Source organism: Diorhabda carinulata, chromosome 7 (assembly GCF_026250575.1).
Source record: "Diorhabda carinulata isolate Delta chromosome 7, icDioCari1.1, whole genome shotgun sequence".
NCBI classification, from domain to species: Eukaryota; Metazoa; Arthropoda; class Insecta; order Coleoptera; family Chrysomelidae; genus Diorhabda; species Diorhabda carinulata.
In genome coordinates, this window is record NC_079466.1 from 2,226,925 (window position 1) to 2,251,838 (window position 24,914).

General features: G+C 31.8%; 1 protein-coding gene across 2 annotated transcripts in view; it reads right to left on the reverse strand.

Annotated features, from left to right (window-relative positions):
- Positions 1-24,914, reverse strand: part of LOC130896191 (homeotic protein proboscipedia) — a 94,088-nt gene that overhangs the window by 24,209 nt on the left and 44,965 nt on the right. The window contains exon 3 of one of the 2 annotated variants that reach the window (XM_057804107.1): positions 21,051-21,110. The exons of the other annotated variant lie outside the window; for it this stretch is intronic. Coding sequence (XP_057660090.1) covers positions 21,051-21,110 — 60 coding nt within the window. The remainder of the gene's footprint in view (positions 1-21,050; positions 21,111-24,914) is intronic. 2 annotated transcript variants of the gene reach the window in all.

Below are 24,914 nucleotides of genomic sequence, written 5' to 3' on the forward strand. Positions count from 1 at the left end.
CAGTAAAATGTACCTGCCGCTAAGGGAGTTTCGATTAAACAGGATACCAGACGTGAACTCAGCCCTTTTTGAACCTCATTCTTTTTTTCTGGAAAACGAAATTTCAACGCAAAAACCATAAAGGAAAATGAATCCTTCGCAAATTAAACATTTCAATTCCAAAGTATCTTTATGAATAATAATGGTAATCAGAATCATCTGAACTCGTGTCATCATTTGATTGAATTATGATGAGTTGTATTACCACATACTCATCTTCTTCTTTGATAACATTTTAGTTACAGTTTGTTACAGTTTTTCCAAAGCTCTTGGTCTGCTGCTAGAATTTTTCCTCATTTCAGTTCTACAACCTCTTTTCTCAGTTTAGGAGACTACATTTTCGTATTTCTAACTTTACGTTTGTCCATATTAACTCTATAGGGTTAAATATGCAATGGTAAGGAGGTATTCCGAGAAGAGTATGACCCTGTTCTTTGCACAGTTTCTCTATCTTTAGACCTTCAATAACAGTACTCAATTCTTTGTTTGTTGGACCTTTTTTACGATCGCTGACAGAAATGCCAAAATTTGAGCTTGTTGTTCATAACAATTACTGACTGTGGTGGAATGTTAGGTGAAAGCTGTTCATTAAACCATTTTTCGAATAATTCTGCTGTAATATCATTTTTTTAATAGATATTAATAATTATAATGCGTTTTCCTTTAGAACATGGTCCGTTCAAACAGCAATTTTTACTATTGTCAACTCAACCGAAATTTAGAACATCATCAATGTCGAACCATGTTTCATTTAGATAAATTATTCTATTAGAACTTTGGTAGTATTTTGAGTTTTTAGAAATAAACTTGAAATTGACCGCGAAAAAGGCCAAGACTGTCATGGAGTCTGTGTTTACGACAGTCAATTGTGTTTTTTAATAAATAATGAATTCCTCGTATTATAAATACTGTATAGAGCCTCAATGTGAGAGTACAACGATAAAAAAGCCAGACAAATTATTCATATACGTTCCAAACAATAGAGAAATACGAAGAAAATGGTGAAAAATGGCAAGGATGCAAGTTGCTCTTACTTAAACAACTAATTCCACAAATTATTTCTGAGATCATTTTGATATAAGTATCAAACAATACTTGATGTATCTATTTATAAATGTATAGTAAAAGGAATGAATTTTGCAAAATCTACCACAGATTTGTATTCGCTAACCTCAAAATCAGTATTTTCATTCCACATTGGGCAAATGCGACTCTCTGACCGGTAACTGTTAACTAAATAAGACTTTGTTTCTTCTTCACATAATAAAGTTTTAACACTACGAACTTTCGATGAAAAAAAGTAGGTGTTCATTGCAAAAAATTTGTCCAGCATAACGGCGTCAATTTTGGGCTAATTACTGCATTTTGCTTTGTTAAATCCTGATTCCATAACAAATTATACCTGTCTTTGAAGATTAAACTGAAAACGAACTTTATTGATTTAATAATAATTGCTGAAAACTCGAAATAACCTGGTCAATTTATACGAAAATGATGTTTAATCTCATGTGATTAAACGCCTCATTTTGCCGATTCTATTTTCCAAAAATATCATTAATCTCATATTATTTTTGTAGAAAAGTTGTTCTTTAATTTACTAATTATCATGGTTAGTCATTAAAAACTCAAAACCATCCGATTTATTCTTAGTGGAAACAAACCTATAGTATTCAGGATAATCTGCTACCTTCTGCTGTATTAATTTTAATGTCGCAGCCCTGTTCTAATATAAACTATAAATTGTCCTACGTATCAAATCTTGAGTAGCTTTGTCAACTGATTTCAATTTTTCTTTACATGTCCTTCGGTTCTATGAATGATCCACAGCAACCCCTTTTGTGACTAATCGATAAATGGAAAATTTATTTACATTCGAATATATTTAAAATAACTTGCTGTGTTTTTATATCTTAATCGTTATTATAAAATTTATACCTTTCTGTATTCTCACTACAATGTCTACACTACACTTATTTAAAGAAATTTATAAATTAGATAAATTTTACCAAGCTACGCTAATGTTTAGCAGGAATAATTCGAAGAAATTGTGTGCATACAGTTTCGGCCAATAGAAATGTATTTATGTTTACGAATCGATGTTTTCATTGGTAAACAGAGTCCACGTGGACTGACGGTTTGTTAGATATAGTGAATTTTATTTATTTTCATTTCTTAATTTATGTTAGTGCCGTGCGTATTTTTGAAAAATTGATTGATCCTCGCATAACTGTCTTCTGTAATTGATATTGGAAGAACTACACCTTTGGACAATTATAAAACTGCTTCCCGTTAATTACGTATGCATAATGAACTTTCGCCCAACATACCGAATTTCCTGGGTAATATAAAATTTTATCTCTACGCTTCATCAATAAAATTGAATATTAAGGAAAGGTACTGTGCTTCTCCTAAAATTTTCCTTGAATACAAAGTCATTTCAACTTCACATGTAGAATATTGGCTTTACAAGTAGTCACACTTACTGTAGATCCAGTTTTAGTTCTAAACATTAAATTAAAACTAGCTTTTACCCGCGGCTTCGCACGCATCGAATCCATTAAAAAACTATCAGAAATCCTAATAGAAAAGAAAGAACTCTATAGCTATATTAGACCCTGAGATATAGATCTTTAAATGTAGAAAAATTGCCAAAAACCTACAAAAATCCATAACTCCACATTGAATGTCCGCGTCAGCTCCTCTCCAACTCAACTGATTCAAGTGTTCAAAAACTCAAAAGAAAGAGGATGTTTCAGGGAGTGTTCTTAAATCCAAACGAAGTCTCTATCTTGAATAGTACTTGAGATATTGAGGATAGAACGTGTGTATGTGAAAAACTCCCAAAAGTAATGTACAGGGAAAAATCGGATTTGAATATAACTTCAGCATGGTGAAAATTAGATGAAATCCGATGGTTGATGGCTGATCTGTGCATCAATACCTTTCATTGAAAAAAAAAATGAAGCAAATCGGTTGGGTAGAACGCCTGAACGGACTCGGAATGGGAATCATCAATTTTTTTAATATATAAGATCTAAAAAATCGATCAGTCCATATGACAAATCGTAGAAGCACCTGGCCTCCGGTAAGATTGAATAATATCCTAAAATAAAGTACCTTCACGAAAAGAAAGCAGCCTAATGTTCCACAAATATTATGAGTTAATCCAAATGAGGACTCAATCCTCAATCAATTACCTACTAATCGATAGTGATTGTTTTATAAATTTTGTTCTTTCAATAACAAGAGGAATCCAGGCCAGTCAAAACGGGATATCTTAGAGGTCATTCAATGAGGTTTTTCGTTTCAATCCATTTTCTAAGAAATTTTTCATTTTTCTAATGTCTTTGTTATATTTTTTAGGTGCGCAGGCAAGAATCTTAATCAAAAAAGTGCGAGAGGAAAAAAATTGACAAATTAAAACATTTACTTAAAATCTAATGTATACTGGCATATCTTAAGTTGGAATGTTTCATGTGATCCACTCAGTATAACGATTTTATAGCAAAAAATATTATTTGTACTTATCGTTTTTCGTAAACATTAATATACATGTTTGTTTCTGTTCTCTTATCCATTTGAAAGATTTACTTCACAATTAATTTGATTACGATTATCTTCGTTTAGTTAATGTGCTTTTACGCCAAGTTAGTTACAGGGTAGTAATGTCTCTGAATATAACAATAACAAAAAAAAGACATTTTCAATCACATGATAAATTTGTAACGTTGTATAAATAGATTGAACTATTGCATGTCCTGGACAAAAGAATATAATCTGACATGAAAGATGTTTTTATACCTACATTTATTCAAAAGTACACAAAGACAAGATTGATCTGAGTACATGAATGGGAGACAAATAACGTATGAGTAATGTGAAGGTAAGAATGAATAAAAAACTAGCGTTTTGAATTATGGCTTATACATTAACGATACTGACTACACTTTCAGTAGTTAGATGTGTTTTTAGAGTAAATTCATAATGCATATTCATTGTAATTTCTACAGCTTAATACATACTTTCAATTGATTGGAAATAAATTTCTTCCCACCAATTTTAGTGTAGAATTAATGTCAACAAAAGATAAATTTCGGTAACAGTTTATGAAATTACAAATTTTCACATTACCTGACCAATCACGAACCAAAGACAGCTGGGGTTTTCGCAAAATTACTGCAGTAAAAGTTCATCATTATTAATTTTTGACGAAACATCAATTTACTTGAGTTGAATTTTAAGTTATTTTGGAACATATTTAAAAAATTAATTCCACTTGTGGATAAAAATAACCAAATGTTTTTAAAAATATACAAGAGACCTGAAAGTGATGTCGTTTCTGTGCATTCAATTTTAATTTGTTAGCTCACTATGTACATTCTTCAAAGTCTTATCAAAGACATTTCATTATGACTTGTTAACTCCGAAATAATTGAATAATAGACTTTTTGCAATTTGTTGTGTTATCTTCAGACAAATACTAGCATTATTAGCTTCTTGAGGTATGTTTTTCAATTTTCATATTACTGACTGTTATCAAACAGGTAAACCAACATTATTAGACAACGACTTGCTCAGGACAGTAGCGAAAGGAAATCCATGTCAGACAGTGGAGAGTCTAAAACACTCTTAACCAGTATTGGTGGGCTATCCTAAGCATTGACAGCAAAATGGAAAAATGAGCTTAGCAAGTATTCAGGTTCTGCCATGAGGGAAAACAGTTGCATCATATGCAACGTGGTGCTTTATCGACACCACACAGAAATGTTAGATCGCTGGAAACGAAAAATGAGTTCTGTATAATAATCTAGTACTGCGAAGCCGGATTTACATCGTAAAAACTTCCTTGTGTTTTGTAGGATTGTTCAATTCAAGAGCTGGTACCTTGGCAAAATGTTATTGCAGATCTGACGGCAGATTCATTATCGTAATCCTTTGGGACTACATTTTGTACGAATTACGGTTTGTATAAATGATACTTATATGTATGATACGTTATGGAATATTTATGACTTTTTTTTTAAATATATCCATTACAATTGGATTTGATTTTTTGCAGCTTTTTGAAACACTATGTAAATATTCAATAAGCGGTAAAATAATGGTAGAGATAACAAGCAAAGTCACTACAACCTTATGGAATATTACTGACTATTTCCTTCGAAAAATTTAAGCCAACCAAAAAGCTGTAATATTTTATGTTTACCTAGCAACGATCAAATTTCAGCGATAATACTGCACTAGTGCAAATTATCGATAATTTGCACTAGTGCCAAATTTTCGTCTAGGATTAATAAACATCATTTGGTTTTAATTTTATATTTTAAGAAAAGGAACAATTATTGAAAATGCAATTAGAATATACAACTTTACTGGAGGCGGTGTTTCTATGCTGCTTCCACCACTTCTTATTATAATTTAAAGAATAACAAATTTTAAACACAGAATTAAGTTTATTTTAAATTAAATTTTTCTCAGGAAATAGTCTGCCAAAATGCCCTCTCGTGCATGTCAAATTGTCTCATAATTTCCTCTCGTGCGCATTCGCGCACTCGAGAAAATTAAATTATCGACAATTTGACATGCACTCGGGACATTAATATTGAAAAATTGGCGGTAAAAAACATATTTTATAAAAATTCTGAGAAACATTGATCCTTCAAAGACACAATGTAGAAAAGGTGAGAGCGCCTCGTAATAACAAGAAAAAATGTATTTCTTTCGCTTTGACTCCAGACGAATATAAAAATATGGGCTTTGATAAGATAAACTCACGCCAAAGCGACTCAAAAACATATCTTCATTAGAACTAGTTTGGTGAGGTGATGGAGTAGCTTCTTTTGAAAAAGAATTTAACAACAGAGGCAGTTTAATAAACGCTTATAGCCCTAGTGTTCCCAAAACAGTCAGAAAAATTGAGCAGATCAAAACGGTTTATGTTCTTTGAGATTAGACCGAAAATAAATATAAAAAAGGGTGTTATTATCATTGTCAGATATTCTCTGGTACCTACAGCAAGTGGAATAAATATGATAATAGTAACTAGTAGAAAAAAGGTCAGACTGGCATTAATAGCATATCAAAATAAACTAGGCTGTCCGTAGAAAAGATATAAATGGAAGTAAAAACTGGAAGTAGCAAATTACTCTATTCATGCCACTGCAGCATTTGGCATAAGTAAATAATAACTACAAGGAGACTGAAAGTAGCTACTGTTACTCTTCAAAATGAAGGAAATTAACTGGTTTTTATGATTAATCTATTCATCAGTATTGGAACTTTCAGCTTTTAACTTTTTCTTCTCAATATGACTTGAAAGCTATCATTAAATATAATTTATATTCAATTATTGTATTTACAACAACACATTAGATATATATGTAGATTTGGGGGTTGTATTGCACTGCAATCTTACTGTGTGCCTATCTGAGCTGTCGGAGGTTAGATCTTCGTTCCTACAGATTTAATATCCAAACCATTTCTAGCGTGTATTTAAAATGAATTTCTTCTGCCCGACTTTCGTCGTTTTTTGCTAGCCCTTATTTTATTTATTTACCCTTTTAGTGCTTCCTGAGACGGCAGTATCTAGTTGGTGAAGGTGGAAGTTGGTACATCCGACATTTACAAGGAATATTTAATAAATTCTGAACCAGTGGAAGTAATTTTAATAAAAAGCGTACGAAAAAAGTGACAAATATGCCATAACTTCATAAATATCATCTATACAAACCGTAATTCGTAGTGCCGAAGGATTACGATTATAATGAATCTGCTGTTAGATCCGAAAAAACAAAATTAATAATAATTTGTAACCAATATAAGTTCAAAACGAACGTATGATGTTACGACAATAGATTAATTGTACTTTTTTTTCAAAATTTCTACTCACAATTTGTATTTGTAAGATTATTATATCTGTAGAAGAAATCATAAAAGTAGTTTTAGATATTATGAAGCAAAAACTATAATAGTTATTGGTTCAACAGTGCTTTACGGCTATAATCACGAATATTTTCTACAGAAGGGTTTTATGAAGAAGAGTAAATAAAGAAATAATCGCCGTGTACGATCAACTATCGATTACCCATATATTAAGTACATAACGATCTAGGTAGCTGGTCAATGTCTCCAAAATGGATAATGAGAGAATTTTGAAGAGCTAATCGAGATCAGGATAAGCGGAAACGAGAAGACTAAAGAAGAAATGGATAGAAGAATTCGAAGTAGTAAGAATTCAATTTAATTATCTTTATAGTTTCTTTATAAAGTACTTTTTTTTTTCGATATAAAGTTAATTGTATGTATTCTCCTATTTCAAAATTGAATAAGTATTCTTCAACTTCACGAATGGAAATGTCATATTTAGTATAGTTAAGATAAATAAACCCATTAAAGCAATTTCTAATTAGAAATAATTTGAAACGTAAAATGTTAATAATCATTAAACCTTAATTTTCATGCTCATTAGTTATATTTGCATATTAGAATAAATTTAGTTAGAATAACTTTGATAATACTATTCTGTATTGTTAAAAATATACTACTACTCTACTCTTGTGTGAAATTGACATTTTATACTCTATAACAGTCTCATGAATTAATATCCGGTGCTTGCATTTCAAGTTTTCCGCAATGCAAAATAATGTAAGAATAATATAACGTGAAAAAATCGAATAAGTATTAACATTAATGAACAAATAAACATCATAGCCTCTAATTTTTGATAACGATATCTTTCTTAGCTTCGACGAATGTTTATTAGATCTACAAAGGTTTTGATTTCGTGGCATCTCATAGTAGTTGTCCATCACCTCCTCATTACAAGACAATAGCCAGCACTGCTATTTGGATCGTGAAGTACACTGTAGAGCAAATGCTCTGTGGTGCTACTTCCAATTGCACACCATCAGTCAGGTATATTCAACAGTAAATCGACAAAAACATAAAAAGACCTCATTTTTTTTTAAAAAGATTTCATTTAGTAGAAATTACTATATTAGACAAAAAATGAGTTTTCAAATAATGAATATGAGAAAAACGAGTATTTTTCAATTTAAAGCACAAACCTCGTATACAGGGGGCAGCAAGAAATTCGGGAATAAGTTGAAGACGTAAAATTTATGCCTCTACATAATATTGAAGTATCCACCTCACATCCATTATCGATAAACTTGCGAAAAAAATCTTTTTTATATTGATTATATAGTGTTAAATAATGTTGGAAAATTTTTGCTTGCTCTTTTTGCTTGCGTGATTTCATCAACATTCTATCTATCTATCTAATAGTCACATGTCGATCTTGCAGCACGAGTTCATGGACTTTTCTCATTTTCTAATGCTGAGGCGTGACTTTCTTCGGCTATTACTAAAGGTATGCTTCCACAAGTTCAGTTTCTAGTGTGAGTCTAGAGATAATAAGGTACGATATGATGATATATAGGGTGTGAGTAGATGACGAGAAAATAATGCTGTGATATGGGAAAAAATTTCTTATGTTCCCCTTGTTTTTGTGTATAAGCCTTTAAAAATGCGAAATCAGAACTCATAATCAAGTATATTTTCTAAATTATAAAATGGAAAATTATGAATTTTCAATTTATGATTACGTACGTCCATGTAGTGTGTTTGACAGAATAAATAATTCTGCACTAGTATCTGAAGACCAGGGGCAGATCATGCCCAATGGTTACCAATCCATAACTTTCACAGAGACAACCTGAACACTCCAAATATAGCAAAAATAGGAGATATGTAGTTTTTTAAATCGTTGTACAAGGAAACCGAAAAATTATTATAAATTGTGATTATTGAAAATAGTCACAGGAGGTATTATAACATTACTAATCGTGTTAATTACATAGGGAATAGTTGAAAGGCCGCAGCTGTGATGCAAGATCTCTTTTCGTTTTATTCTAAGCAAAATCCTAAATCTCCGCTTTTCCTCCGCCAGAAAAGTTAGCAAAAATAACCTGACGCAACCACCACAACCCCTGCCCTGCAGAGAAACAATTCCTATTTCAGGATACACTCCAAAAAATCATTATGGAGAAATACTAAGTATCGTTGACCATTTAGGTTATTATCAAAAAGATATGGACCTACTAAATACCTACTTTTATTCAGAATGTCTCTTTATGGCAAACAATTTATTTGGCATGTACAACAATCTAAAAATCTACATATCTCCTAAACCATAAATTTTATCGAGTTAAACGAAGAGTATCTTTTTGATAAGGAATGAATTTAAAAATTCATTTTTGCTATCTTTATAATGTGTCTGTCCTTGTGAAAGTAACTGATTGTTAACCATTGAGCATAAACCGCCCCTGGCCTTCAGATAGTAGTGTAGAATTATTTATTCCGTCACCTACATTACATGCACATATGTAATCATCCCTCGAAAATTCATAATGTTCGAATGTGTAATTTGGAAAATATATACAAATATAAGTTCTGATTTCGCAATTCGAAACGCCTGTAACTCAGAAACGAGAAATGTTTTTTCTGTCACAGCATTACTTTCAGTATAAACGGAATATATTGAAAAACATTTTAAAAGAAACGTAAGAAACTTTCTTTATTGGTTATTCAATTAATTAGTTTTGAATCATATTTGTATAATATCGTTTTATTGAAATTTATAAGGTGATGTTCCGATTCATTTTTCAGTTACATTTGAAGAATTTGAACTATCACAATTGATATATGTTTGTGAAAACTACAATTTTATCATCAACTATGTGCTTTAGAAAATTCTTCAAGGGGGAGAAGCCAAACGATAATATTGAGGTTGAGCGGATTGTATAAATAAATTATTAACACGAAAATATTTTGTATGTAACGAATTTGATCCACGCGTTACAATAAATTTTATATAAATAAGAAATCACAAACCTTACAGTTAGTAATCTAAATACTAACTACTGCTACTAAATAAAATTTAAAACTCATTATTGACGTCCGAAATGAATATTAGACCTAGAAAAAATGACACTTAAGTCAACGGAAACAAGTTAACATTTTAATTATCTGCGTTCACGTTTGCTTGAAAAAGATTTTAAACATCGGAAAACATTAAGGTTGGCAAGTTATATCGAGCAAAGAATTTAGTTAAATATTATCGCTGTGGTAGTGAGGCGGTATTGGGTGGCGGGATGGAGACGGGTGACTGGAGTGGAACCTGCAAGAGATTTATATGCGGGGAAAGGGAGCATTTGAAACAGGAACGGTGCATGTACAGTATAATGAGAATGTGTTGACAATATTTTTCCTACATTCTTATTACTATTTAATTTGCAAATGGCAAGAAATATTCAGCAATATATTAATTTTCTAGGAATTTGTGGAATTGTCTTCACTATAAATGTTAACATTCAAAATACTAAACTTGCTTTATAGTCATTTTGTAGACACAGGCTTGGAAGTGACTAAAAAACAAATACCCAAATAAATCTAAATATACAGTATACACAGGAAAACTAGAAAAAATATATGAATATGGAAGGGATTTTTATTAGAACAAAAACTATACTTACATAAATTTTTCGAAATATTATAAACACTCGGTTAAGATAAGCTTGATATTGGTTTTATTCTAAATTCTATTGGGTAAAGATAATCAGATTCAGTTGATTCTCGAATGACTAAATTTATTGTAAACGGATGAACCAGTGGAACAAACTTGAATATCTAGCTAATTAGACGCTTATTTTGTACTAATCAAATATTAAGCTACCAAAACTATGGAAAAGAAATCATTTTATATCAACAGCATCTCTAGATTGGGTAACGTCAACCCTCATTGGTCCTGGTTCACAACTTGAGGCCCATTGTGTTATCCGTTATTGTTCTCAATTTGGGAATTTAGTTAAATATTTAATCACCCTCCGCTCTATTTTACTTTTATAGCTAAATTTCTAAATATTTCCAAACTAGAATGTAGCTTTTCATTATTTTTAGAATTTTGCTACTTCTTCGAGACAATATATCGTATCGTTTCCTAACGTCGGTTTTCCGTTAAGGCAGGGTACTGGTAGAGCAGATGATCGATCGTTTCTGTTACACTATTAGCAATAGTTGTCCATCGAACCTCTCCATATAGAGTCTTGTGCCAATACTCAATGCTCATTGCTAAATACAATGGATTTCCAGATCAAGTAATACATGAATATAAGATTTTAGTTTTTTCTTTCCATTTATCCTCAGCTAAATCGTTTCGTTTCTTTTATAATTACTTCTGTTTCACCATATTCTGATATTTGGCATCTGTTAACAATTCAATCGATAACCATAACTGGCTTTTCTTCTCACGGCGTATATCTAAGCCCATCTGCTTTGAAGTTTTTCTTTTAATTCATAATATCCAGGTATAGCCTTACTCTAATGTCTGGAATCAAGTGCCTCGCGACACTTTTGATTTTGTTATATTTAAGGCATCTAGGTTATCTTCGTATATTGTGCAGTTTCTGCTTGATTTACCACTTTCCATTTATAATTAATTACAGAGCAAATTGGAAATAGTATATTATAGTGATTATAACAACATTATATCATTTTGTACCGTCACAAACCTCTTGGTTGCATCTAGGGAGTTCAAAATGCACTTAAAAGTCTGAGGATCAAATTCGCATTAATACCGTTAACCTTGATTTCAAACTTTTATTACAATCTATGTCAAAATAAATATGATAAATGAAAAACATTTTGTTGTTGTTGTATCATCATGATTAGTAATCATAAAATTTTTCCCTATCAACGAAAATTGTGTTTGAATTAAAAAGCGAAGCAAGCTGCATACTGTGTTGAATCTGTTGGAGATGAAATAGGATCAAACAAGAACAGATAAAGCAAAACTTGTTATTGGAATCAGTAATAGAGTACTAGAAATTGTGGTATCACAGGAAAACTGATAATGTTTGGTGCTAATTTGTTCTCAACACCCTACTGCTAAACGCACAAATTAGAAACTCCATAAAGGGATTCTAGTAGCAATTTGATGACTGTTAAAATAGAGTGGCTTTTTCTTCTTACAAAAATTTTAAATATTTTTAGTGGATTGTGTCACTTTTAAAGAGACGGCACTGCCCAGGGGGCGCGGGACGATATTTAACTTAGCGGTGTGGTTCGTTGCGGCGTCTTTTAATCTACATGCACAGGGTTTTTACCCTCGTTCCTCCCTTGCGGAACTCGAGAAAAGACTCAAACGATAAAAACATCTTGTGCCGTAAGATTTACTTCTTTAGCCACATATTCAAATTATCAAGAAATTTGTTTTTCTTATTTTAAAAGTTTAATGTTTTAAAAGTTTTATGTTTTTTGTGATTGTTGGATTAATGGAACTGAGAGGACAGTGGCGTTACGAAGTCAAGTTAAACAACAATTGGTTTTGAATGAATGCTAATACTCCAAAAACTTAAATAAACGTCTACATTATATATTTCACTACGTTTTTAAATAACAGTGGTAGAAATCTTATAAATGCATACTAAATTTATTTGTATTAGAAAACACTAAGCCCAGTTTCAATTTTTTATAGTCACATTCTACAATTATGGAAATAATATATGAGTTGAAGAGTTTTGGGAGTATGGATATAAAAAACGAGTTACAAATTAAGATACTAATCCAATAATACTTGATTCCAATGATTTTACCAGGTATGGGGCTTATTTCTCAAAAGTTTTTGTCATCAATTTTGGATTTCTTATTTGGGATGGTTTAAGATTTTATAAGAGTGGCAGTGGAGGAGGAAAGTGTTTGTAGTGTTATTGGATAAACGGTAACTGGTATAGAAGGAGTTGTGCTATGTAACTGAAGGCGCCTTATCACAAGCATGATCATCGGTTTGGGGTAGGAATAGAGGAGGAACATTCTATTTCATAGCTATCACTGGAAGGTTGAGAATGATTACAGAATACTACTAGTGGATTTTAACGGGGATCTGCAGTGTGACCAGTATCTTACGCAGAAAGCATTCTAGTCTGAATATTAAAAATCTTGAGTTTTATGTATGATTATTATGATCGTCGGAAAATATGAAATATGAGTAGATTCATCCTCTGACTACCCATATTAGATAAAGGACCTAGAGGCAAGTTGTAACACAATTTCATTCTTGAGTGCAGTTTCTATAGTTGAATTAGGGATAGAGGCAAAACATTGGAAAGTTATAGTTTTTTTGCAAGTGTGATGAGTCTACTTTTAGGAATGGTTTGTTCTTTGGTTGTAATAGATTGATGATTTTTCATTGAGTAATTAACTACTGATACTTAAGATAGGTAATACATATTCTGTGGTTAGAAAGTTAGAAATGCTGGAGGCGGATGTTATTACTTTACGATTTCTCCGATTACCTTGATTTAGTCAAAAAAGACAACGTCTTGAACAGCATTTATTACGATACCTTGGCTTCTGCTTGGAAATTATGTTGGTGTTTGAGCTTTCTTGGGTACAATTTTGGTTACTGTAGCCAAGCTACTGTGATTGGTTGATGGTTGAAATCATTTGGTAATACTATTTAAGATATCCAAAATTTGAAGAGTTTGGCCAGATACTAATGATTTTGTAAACAAAAAACCGAGTTAAAAAAGAGGTACGTGTTGACTCATTCATCAACAAAATCGTACCGATGTGGAATTAGTCACCTAAAATTTCATCAATTATGATTCTATTTCAGTTCATTAAGTCTATCAGCCGTAAGTTCTCATTTTTTTATCTGAGTATTTACTTTATCAAAGTATCATCAAAAGAATTTGAAAAATTGTTGTGAATGTTGGTGACTGTATATTCATAGACTTAATATAAATTGAATTATATATAAAAATATGAACAGTGTTGTCGTCTATTCAATCAAAGTAGCAAGTGATTTCTAAACGCCAGTTTTCATACTATTTCAACGATTGAATTAGGTGATAATAATGTTTTCAGTGAAATAGTCAGATTCAATTCACACAATTCTCAATTACAGACCGCTCGTGGTATCACGGTCCCTATCTAGTAGAATTCCCATATAAGTTTAGGAGAACAAAAAGGAAATATATCCATTTTGCATGTTTTTGCTTCCGGTCGGCGGTTTCGGCGAGAGTGAGTCTACAACGAAGGGTGGGCGATGCTTGGCCAGCGGTCATTCTATTAGCATCTACAATCTAGATGGCCGTTCTTGTGGAGGTCCCTTCTACATTATTATGTCCCTCTTATCTCACCGCAGTGTTAAAATCCGACAGCTACTGTTTTATACACAACTTACGGGGAGATTAGGTCGTTGGATCGAGAAATGATTGTTCAATTATCATTTTATCCTAAATCGCATTATTTTTTAAGATCTGCTAGTTTCTCAAATGAAATAATATCAACCAATCGACAAATTTGAAGATAAAAGTATTTCGCAATGAAGCATAACGTAGTTTTTGCAAATAGTAGTATGAAGAATTGATTGCCACATTTTAGTGTCCGCGTTTTCAATTTCAGCTCTGCTGGAGAATATTTAGTATATCTACTTTGCTGTCTAGTAGAAAGTTCACTATTTTTAATTCAACACGATTTGTCTATCTCATTTTTCTTCTGTTAAGGGAATTAAGAAGGACCACTAAAGGATGGAGTGGGTATTTGTATACTATTATCACAATCTAAGAAAGTGCCTTCACTACCTAAACCTATGTGAAATTCGATAAAAACCAGGGCCGCACTATTATATTATAATAATAATATAATCTAACAAATCTAACAAACTCCAGTTTTCAACAGTTACATGTTAATTTCCGTTTTTATCAACTCATTCATGGTGAAAGGGCCGTATTTTTTCAAGGTAGAATTTCATGTAACTGTTTGATTGATCCTTAATTAACCAACTTTGGTTTTACGAACTTGGCTTACGATTTATCAATCAACATTTTAGTTATTTACTTTTATTAAACTAAATTAGTGACCGTCTTATCCGACTCATTCGTCTCAGATGGCAATAGCAAGTAGTATAAAATGAACATATTATTTTTTCGTCCTTTTTCCTATTCCTTTCCCCTAGCTTCGATTTTCCTTGCCGTCAGACTTTTTGTTTTCCTTTTTTTTTACATGTGTCGCAAGTATTTTCAAAAGGAGTACAATTTTCATGGATCCATTTGAGACAGTTAATTACACTGAAACCAATCTTCGATTTTTTAGGTTTGATAGTAGTTTTCACTACACCTAAATCTTCACTATCCAAATCTATTTTATATTTTTATTAAGTTGATTTTGCTTTCTTTTTATAAAAACGAAAATTGGCATTTTTAATTTTGTTCCTTCTCTATTTTATGTTATTTTTGAAACTTTTGTAGTTAGCATTTCTGCTCCTTGTGTTGCACGTTTCCTTGCATTGTCGTCAATTTTTGGGACTGGACTCAATTCTTGAAGAAATTTAGAAGGAATATCGATAGTGTCTGTAACAGATTTTGATTGGAATGACTTCGACTCACGATCCAATAGTTCTGCTCTTTGACTTTTTTTAGAAACGTTAGGTTGTATTGGTCCTTTTGCTCTTCATAGATGGGTTAAATGGATATATTCTAGTAGAGGTGAACCCAGTAGAAACGTTCCGTGGAGACGTAGATTTTCCCCAAGATTCTGTCAAAAGAGTGCCAAATTGTGATTGGGTAATCCTCGACCTTGGTGATTATTAAGCCAACTAAGACATTGTTCATGAAAATACCATTTTAAGGACTTGAAAAAAGATCTGTCTGAAGGTTGGAGGTAATGAGTAGTATGGCTTGCAAGTAAAAAAAAGTAATGTCATTTGCTTCGCTTAGTTCAAAAACTTCAACCGAACAATACAATGCATGTCCATCAACAATTAGTAGGACCTTACAAGATGGTTTTCGAGTAATAAAACGTTGTTCAAGCCAACCTGTAAAGATATTCGCAGATATGTAAGCCTTGATGATGCTAACAGGACTTTGGTACTGCAACAGACTATCACCGCTACAGTTTTCCTCTCTGTCGACGTTCTTCAGGATGATTATTCAGTTGGAGACCATAAAATTCATTATCCTTTAAAACGGTATCCAAAAGGTTGAAATATGACACTACATCATTCCGATTCATATCAATAGTTTTTCTCTCCGATTTATGAATTTTAATACCTTGATTTCTTTCTAAAAACCCAGTCACAAAATCATATCCAGCTTAAGGCTTTTAGGTATTGAATTTAACTGTTGAGCAACAGAGCCTTCTTTCATTTTTAAAGCCGAATGTGGTACCTGGGCCAAATGTAGAATAAAAACTGTTGTAGTGGAACAATTAATCCCACCATCAATTTCCTGCAACGGGCACTTTTTGTTCTGTATATATCCCATAAAGATTGCGACGAATTAAGTCTTCTTGAAAAAAAAAAATAAGTGCAATTGGACGAGCCTGGAGTATATAGAAGGGGATTGAAGTACACAAATGGCTATCTATACTCTAGTTATGTGCAGAAAATTTCTATTATGTCCGACAATGATAGATACATCTAATAATATTGAAATTATCAAAATAAAAACATATGAATGCAGTTTTTGGATTCACATCATTTTTTTGTTCATTTTGTTGTCTGTATAATTTGAATTCCAGGGATTCCGAGAATTCTCATATGATAGGTAATGTACCATGTAAAAATTTCTGCTTGAATCAAAAATAACATTTTTCGTAAAGTTGAAATGATCGTTTTTGAAAGCTTTTCTATAAACTCAATGAACTTGGAAATTTTTTGCATCCAAATATGGAAAAACGCTGATTTTATACACTTTAAGTTCGTCCTTTCCCCACGTCAGTATAAATATTTCAACCAGCTGGTCAACAGCTGGTTTGTCTTCCTCCGGAGCCAGAGAAGAGATACCTACTGGTTACAATTCCTATATTGTCTGAATTGAAAGATGGAACATGAAAATAATTCACCTGCTTCCACAAACAATCAAATTGTATTAGGATTATTGGTTATTTATCTCTCTCTCATGTTTGCAGGCCCAGCGTTTTATCCTTATTTTTGCAATGAAAATTTAAGACCAAGTCTTCATGACGTTGTGATGAAATTGTGAATATCATAAAAACACCCACCTCAGTTGAACTTAGTGAATGGAATGCTAAATGGCAGATGAATTCATTCTCTCGGTAACAATAATGTTGATCTAACGTTTATAAAATTATTCATCCAACTGATTTTTTCATGTATATCGGATCCAAAGTGTCTCTTATCATCTTCTCTCTCATACGTTTATGGTATACTTTCGCAGCTGGTAGATCTGCTTAACCAAGTTGTTTCATTATTTGTTTGTTGTAGTTTATTTATTCACTTTATGACGCTCGGTCAACATTTTCATTTCATATCGTATCAGATGAGAAACAAAGAAGCTATATTTTCTCAAGCTCGGAAATGAAAACTTGTTCGATAATAAATCAAACTAGAAAAACAAGATGAAACCAATTTTCTTACTTCATTTATTCTATGTGAAGAGTCCAATAAAGATATCAGTTTTTCACAAACTACATTTTAATCAATGCTAATTTTATTTGTTGAGCTCCAATTATTTCGCTTCGAAAACAACATAAATAGTGATGTATTTATGTTATTTATTAACAAAGGTTTCAATTAATTTGTTACAGTATACTTCAACTCACAGAATCTCAAATTCATCTGTATTCAGTTTGTTTACAGTACTCCGTTTTCTATTGAGCTTTGTAATATTCACGATTTAGAAATTTTTCTCATTATTCAAATAGATGATACAAAACACGATAATATTTATTTCAAACGAATATCTAAAAAAACACTCACATATTTATGTAGGAATATTGCTTAACAATAAACATTTTATTACTTCAAATGCACAGAATCCAACAGGTTTTTTTATCTCCCACACATCCAGAGCACCCAACACATTCAACGGCTATAAATAAATTGGAAGTGAAACAAATGTGAAGGAAATCTGGATAATCTAGCAATCTTGATAGCAGGTATTACATATTGTTGACTGTCAACGGCCGGATACGGGCACGCGTTGCTTTTTGGACCATTCGTTCGAACGTTACTGAATTTATTACGACGATATTTGAAATAAGGTTGCGCTCTATTGATTCAATCTTCACATTTTGTTTCCAATTCTACGATTAGTTTGTACGTTTATATTGAGAAAGCTGCTATTCTATAGTTATCTTCAATATTATTACTGTTTCGTGGTTTTTTTTTTAAATAATAGTTTTTATATAGAGTATAAAATCAAAATACACAAAACTAATGCTTTATTACTGACTGAATTAAATCCACTCGAAAACATTGAAGGCAAATTTGAATATCAATTCCTAAGTTATGCATAATTGTATTTATTTCTTTGAATATTGGAAATGCGAATTCAGTCAGGGGACGAATAATATTTAATAAAAATATTCCATACCTGAAAACTGAACCTATTGGGTAGACAACTCACCCATCCTATTATACTCGTATATTTCTTCGTCTAGAATGCTCTTTTTTTGACTTTCTATTCTAAAAACTATCCTTCTAATTTTTAACCTTAGCCTTCAACCAACGTGGACGGATTTTGAAATTTTTTTGATAATCAAGTCTCTAATAACAGTTTGAATGCATTGGACGGATTTTAATTTGTAATGAATAAATAATTGATTAACATTAACAGCAAACAGAAATTCATAATCACTGCATAAGTAACAACAGTTTGTCTTTAACTCCTTTGAACATTATTTTTTTAATGGTTTAGAAATTGGAATCTCGTAGGACTAAGTAAGTGGAGCTCAAAGAAGATCAAGTGAAAAATAAAATATTTTTGGCTGTGAGCCAATTTTTTCATTAAAAAGTCACTCTTCCATCAATTTATCAAAATATTTCGTCCGAATATACGAGATATGGTTGAATTTTTTAATTTAATACATTACTTTGCGGAACCTTCGTAAAGGACTATCCGGAAATATTTTTGAAACATCCGTAACGGGCCCTAAAGGCTCCAGGGCCCGAACTTCGGAGTTATAGCGCCATAAATCGCCACCAGCGTGCGCTGTCATCGACATTGTTACTTGCACCACTCGACTAACCACTACTAACAACTCCCAAATTGCCTTTTAGATATCATTTTGAGATCTTTGCATTTCTCGATTTTGCGGTTAAAACTCTATATACAAGAGATTTTACGAGATATTAGTTTTAATTAACTGTCATTACTAAATAATCAAGATCAACTTTAATTTATGAGACTGAAAAACTAAATATTTGTTTGAGACCGAATAAATTAAATAAATGGATGAACACCACTAATATATATAATCCTAATCCTGAATATTTTGCATTAAAGGGAAAAAATAATTTTGCATCAAGCGAGCTTCAAATTCACCCATAAATTTGTAACAAATCGATAGAAACAAAATCAGCTTTTATGAAATTCCTTGATAAGAATAAAATCTTTTATTCCAAAATCAAAATTCAGTATAATGTGCCTCAGATACAATTCGAAATTACATTTTATATGATTGCACATTTATACCTGATATTTAAGTTTCGATAGCAGATTTTTATTTGTAGATACAGTAATGAGAATAATTTTGTTGGATTCAAAACGTCGATTTTATATAGTGTTTCTGACGGTTATTCTTATTTATACCGAGGTAGAAAAATTGGATGTGGCATCTTTGTATTTGAAAAAAAAATATATGTAAGAAGAAACCAACTGTCGTATTTTTATCAAGTTAATCCTACTTCAAATTACAATATTACTGAATATAATAATGTTGCGAACTCGTCCACGATATGGGCCATAAAACCGGTCCTGTCAGGTTATAATGAAATTCAAAAATTTGGCAACGCCTTTCATGTATATTTTTTTATAAGCAGCGGCGAGTTTTTTATGTTATTTTTTTAAAACTAACTACAAGGAAGGTCTTATAATTTATTGGTTTTTTTGTTTACGTTCTAGAATTTTTAAGAAGTTTCTTTTGGATATATGAACGAGTTTGTTTAGTGTTTATAATTAAGTCGTAATGAACGGATCGAAGTATTAGTAATAAGTTAATTTTTATATTAAATTGATTGAGTCTAATGTAAGTGTTTAAATGAATTAAATAATTAACCGACAGTGTTTATTAATTCACCCCACCTATAGAAATAGTATAAATATATGAATAAGAAAAACATTACATATACTAAATAGATTTCGAGCACCAATGATCGGATCAACCTGACAGCATCCCGTTCACTGATAGAAGTAGTCTGGTAAAAACCATGATTGATTCTTTGAAGAATAGAACTTTTTAAATTTCTACCGGAAAGAGAACTGTGATGAAAATTTTGTTCTGGATTAAGATCCACAATCAGCTGATAGATGTTCTACCTAATATTGGAGCTTAGTTTCAGAGAAGCCCTTAAATCGAATACCGGCAAAAGAACGATGTTTGGGTCATCAAAACAAAAGTTATTGGGTTCCATTTGGAAGCCTCTAATGTACGTATTTTTAATTACTTAGTGGAATATTTATTCCAAATATATAAACTAATTAAAGTTCGAAATAATCCATATTTCTTCAGATTTCCATACATAGTTGACGCTATATATTTTGGAAACCACGAAAACTACTGTTACTGTTGTGTACGTTGATGTTTAAGTTTAATTGCTCTTACTCATCCTATACTACGAAAGTAAGCCGCGAGCATAACTTTTTTGACAGACCTTTGGAATTTTGTTAATGCTGGTGGTTGTACTGTCTGCTGAAAATCGTTGACACACTACAAGCAACAATTTTTTCCACAGTTGATCATGTAAATTTGAATCTGTTGCGGATTTAATAAGAGTTGCCTCACTCGCTTGATAAGTGCATCTTGGCATCGTCGTCTTTCGAACCAAAAAGACTTTTCACCTATTGCTGTTCCATAATACCAATAAAAGATAATAAGTTCAAAAATTAATTGATCCTCATATAGGTATTACTAGGGATGTGCAAACTTTGATGTTCTATCGATCAAGTTTTGGATTTAGGTGTGTAATATAAAATATATTTGCTCACCGTCATTGTCTTCGTTACCAAAAAGCATTGAGGAGAGTTTTTTGTTACTTTTCCTTGATCCTGCAACGAAAAGAAATAAAAATCAATTAGCTTGATGGAAATAATTTAGTGTTATCAACTCTCTTTCTGATCCTTTGACAATCAATTGATTCTAATTGATTCTTAATTAGTAACTAATTCATATAAATGTTGGAACTAAAATGCTATGCGGCAAGAAAAAAACCCAATTTGAACATAAACCAAAGGAAGTTACATAGTTGACAGGAGGGGTATTTGGAATGTATGTATCAAAATTCTTTCTCATGTTACCAACATTGTGATTGTGATTATCAGATTTTCATTTTCTCATATTATGTTGAAAAACATAGCAAGTACTGTACTGACAAATGGAAGAATAAGTAGAGAAGAAAATTTGCTGTATATAATATATATGAATGAAAATTAGTTATCAAAATATCAGTTTGGAGGAAGTTCAGGAGACAACAAAAAAACTGAAGAACCGGAAGACGCCTGGTATTGATAATATAAACAATAAACATACGTACGGAGGAACAGAGTTACAAAAAGAACTCACGCGACTATTCCAGAAGATTATAACAACTGGTACTATACCAGATGAATGGAAATCGAGTATATCCCTACCAATACCAAAAAAAGGAGAAAAAAGGGACCCGAATAATTTTAGGAATATAACTTGGCTTTGTTCGGTTTTTAAACTTTTTACCAAGATATTGGCAAATAAAATAAGGAATAAGGTACCGACTTCCGAAGAACAACAAGGATTCAGGTCCAATAGATCAATATTCATAGTTTAACAGTTGGTTGAAAAGTCGATAGAATTCAATAAACGCATGTTTGTCTGTTTTTATTGACTTCACCAAAGCATTTAATAGAATACGCCTGGGAGACGTGATTAGGAGTCTCGAGAAAAACCACATAGACTATAAGTACCAACAAATCATCAAAGAACTTTATACCGGAACCAGAATAAGAATTAAAACTAAAGGAGGACTCTCTGACAAAGTTCAAATTAATACTGGGAGACAGTCTTAGCCGAACCCTATTCAACATCATAATGGATCAAATGATCGAGAACGTCAACAAAGCAGGATACAGAATGCGTCACCGCTCCTCAAAGTTATTGTTTTATGTAGACGATGGTATTGCTGTAGCAGAAAATGAAGATGTCACTCAACAAGACAGAATCAATGGTAATATCAAAAAATCCTATTAGATGCAAATTGGCAGTCGATAGCGGAATGATACAGCAGGTATCAAGATTCAATTACCTGGGATTGATTATATCTGGTGAGGAAACCTGACAGAGGAAGCACGAATATAAGCTATGAAAGCATCAAAAGTCAGCGGCTGTCTGAGAAACAAAGCGATGAGCTCACAGAGCAAGACCAGAATCTATAAAACGTGTGTGAGACCTTTCCTCACATATGCCGGGACCGAATAAGGAGTGATGGCATAAGAGAGGAATTGGGCGTACAGAATGTGGCGAGATGGGTCAGGGCAAGAAAAAGATTCTGGATGGATCACGTAGACAGATGGGCAAGGTGGGCTAAAACAAAGAGACCGAATATACGCAGATCTGTAGGCAGACCACCAAAGAGGTGGTACGAGAGCTGGAGTTCAGCTTCTTAGGAAGTTCCAGGAAGAGAGGCAAACGTACAGGATTGAACAGGACCTGGTCCTATTGAAAAAGGAAGAAAAAGAAGAAGAAGAAGAAGAAAATATCAGTTTATTTAAAAAACTGATGTCTTTATCGATGAACTAATTTTTATGAGAATGAAAGTTCTTGATAGAGATTGAATGTACTTAATATCGTTTGAATCGAACCGATTATTCAAAATAAGTGAATATGCAGATAAAACATTCAGCTCATAAACAGGGATTTCAGTTTTACAATAACTAGAACAGGATACCACAGGAGAGGTATAAGCTTTAAATTATGAAGCCCACCCTTGAAATAGACGATATCTTAACATAACACCAGCACATTTTTATGAAATCGAGTTTTTGAATACTAAAAAATCACAATATCGATAGATAGATATACGAGAATAGAATATTGAATTAAAGAGAAAATTTCAAACACACAGCTATTGCAAAATGAATTTTTAGCTACTAAAGAATATATTTTCAAGGAAGGAGCTTTAAAAAGGTGGAAAAGTGCAAAGTAGGGAACCAAAACATACATGATAGCTCCGTAAAAAAATCTAACAAAAAAGCCTATAATCCTATTGACTATAACATATGGTGAAGAAGTTAACAAATAAATATAATTTACAATTATTGAAACATTCGAAGATCAAAGTTTTATTCAAGGCACCAGATTACCCCTTTTAATATGTTGATTATATGGAAATGAGAGTCTACTGTTTATTTATTCAAAATCGATAACAATAAACTACGATTTGTATACTTAGTCTAGTATATTGTTTGAAATAATATTTTTTGACTAAAATATACAATAACAGATAATAAATCTCAATGCTTTTGAGTATATTTTTTGAGCAATGACGGATCAGAATAATGCTATTTCCGAATAATAAATATCATCAATAATAATTATCAATGAATACTTGAAAATACTTTCTTGTTTACTGTCTATTGATATGTCATAGTTTGCGTTACCTATTTAAGTCTATATTGATTGGAAATGAATCCATTCGATATTTTCGCTTGAAAATAATCTACGTATTATCGATATACTTAATTGAAGCATCATAGTCAGGAAGGTAATTTGCGATTATGAAAGTCATAATAAGCTGTTGATATCGATAGTTGAACTATATGAGTAATAATGGTGCGGACGTTGGTTGAAATTCTTATCAATAATATTGGCATCATACTTAGCTTGAAAGTCAGCTGCTTAGTTATGGAGGTACTATGGGTAAGCTGCACACTTAAACATTTAAAACAACTAGTAAAAAGAGCACAGAAAACAATATTCAATTGCATTGGCAGAAGCAGTGAATACCATAAATATTGGAGCGTTTTTTAAACACATGTTTCGATAATCACTTGAGCCCTTAACACGACTTTTGTACTACCCAAGCTCCTGCCAATCAAATTATAAATTCACTGCGTGGGTGGATCTTTTTGTCGTATACAATTAATTTCCGTTTTACTTTTCATATAAATGGCTACGAATCCAAATATGTTGAAGAACAACCGTTCTCTATATTTTGGGGCGATAAAATATTATCACCTTATTCAGAAAAAAACTTATTTCAGTCTCACGAAATATTGATGTAAAATATTTATAATAATAAATAAACTTTCATCGTATTCATTAATACCAGTTTCTCTAGGTTACATGTGAAAGAGTTGGGAGCACTCAAAAAATGAGAGCACCTTGTCACCAACAATGATTATGGAGACTAATCTTTATTCAAGATGCGCTTATGATTAATATAGAAACTTACCGATACCGTCAGACTTTGCACTACTATCTGATATCTATTCTGAGCAAGCGTGGAGGAAAGTTGATCTATAAAATTTTGTTTTAGGATCATAATACCCGCCCTCATAAGAAGATATCTTTTTTGATTGTAAAAATTGGGTAGTAGTGATTCTTGTTCAAAAAATGTTAAGATTATACTCAAAACATTGAATTTATGAAAATGCGGCATGGAACTATGAAAGGACAATTTTATCTAGTATATCATAAATGAAGTATCTCATTTATTTGAGCTCATTGAAATATGTAGTTCGATGTGATAATGTATATTATTTTATAATATATTTTTTCGACGAATGAAAAATTTTGGCTTGCCCACTCATCTATTCTTGTCATAATTTAGTATTTCTTAAGTTGTTGAATAATATCTGGAAGAAACTCATGCTAAGCTT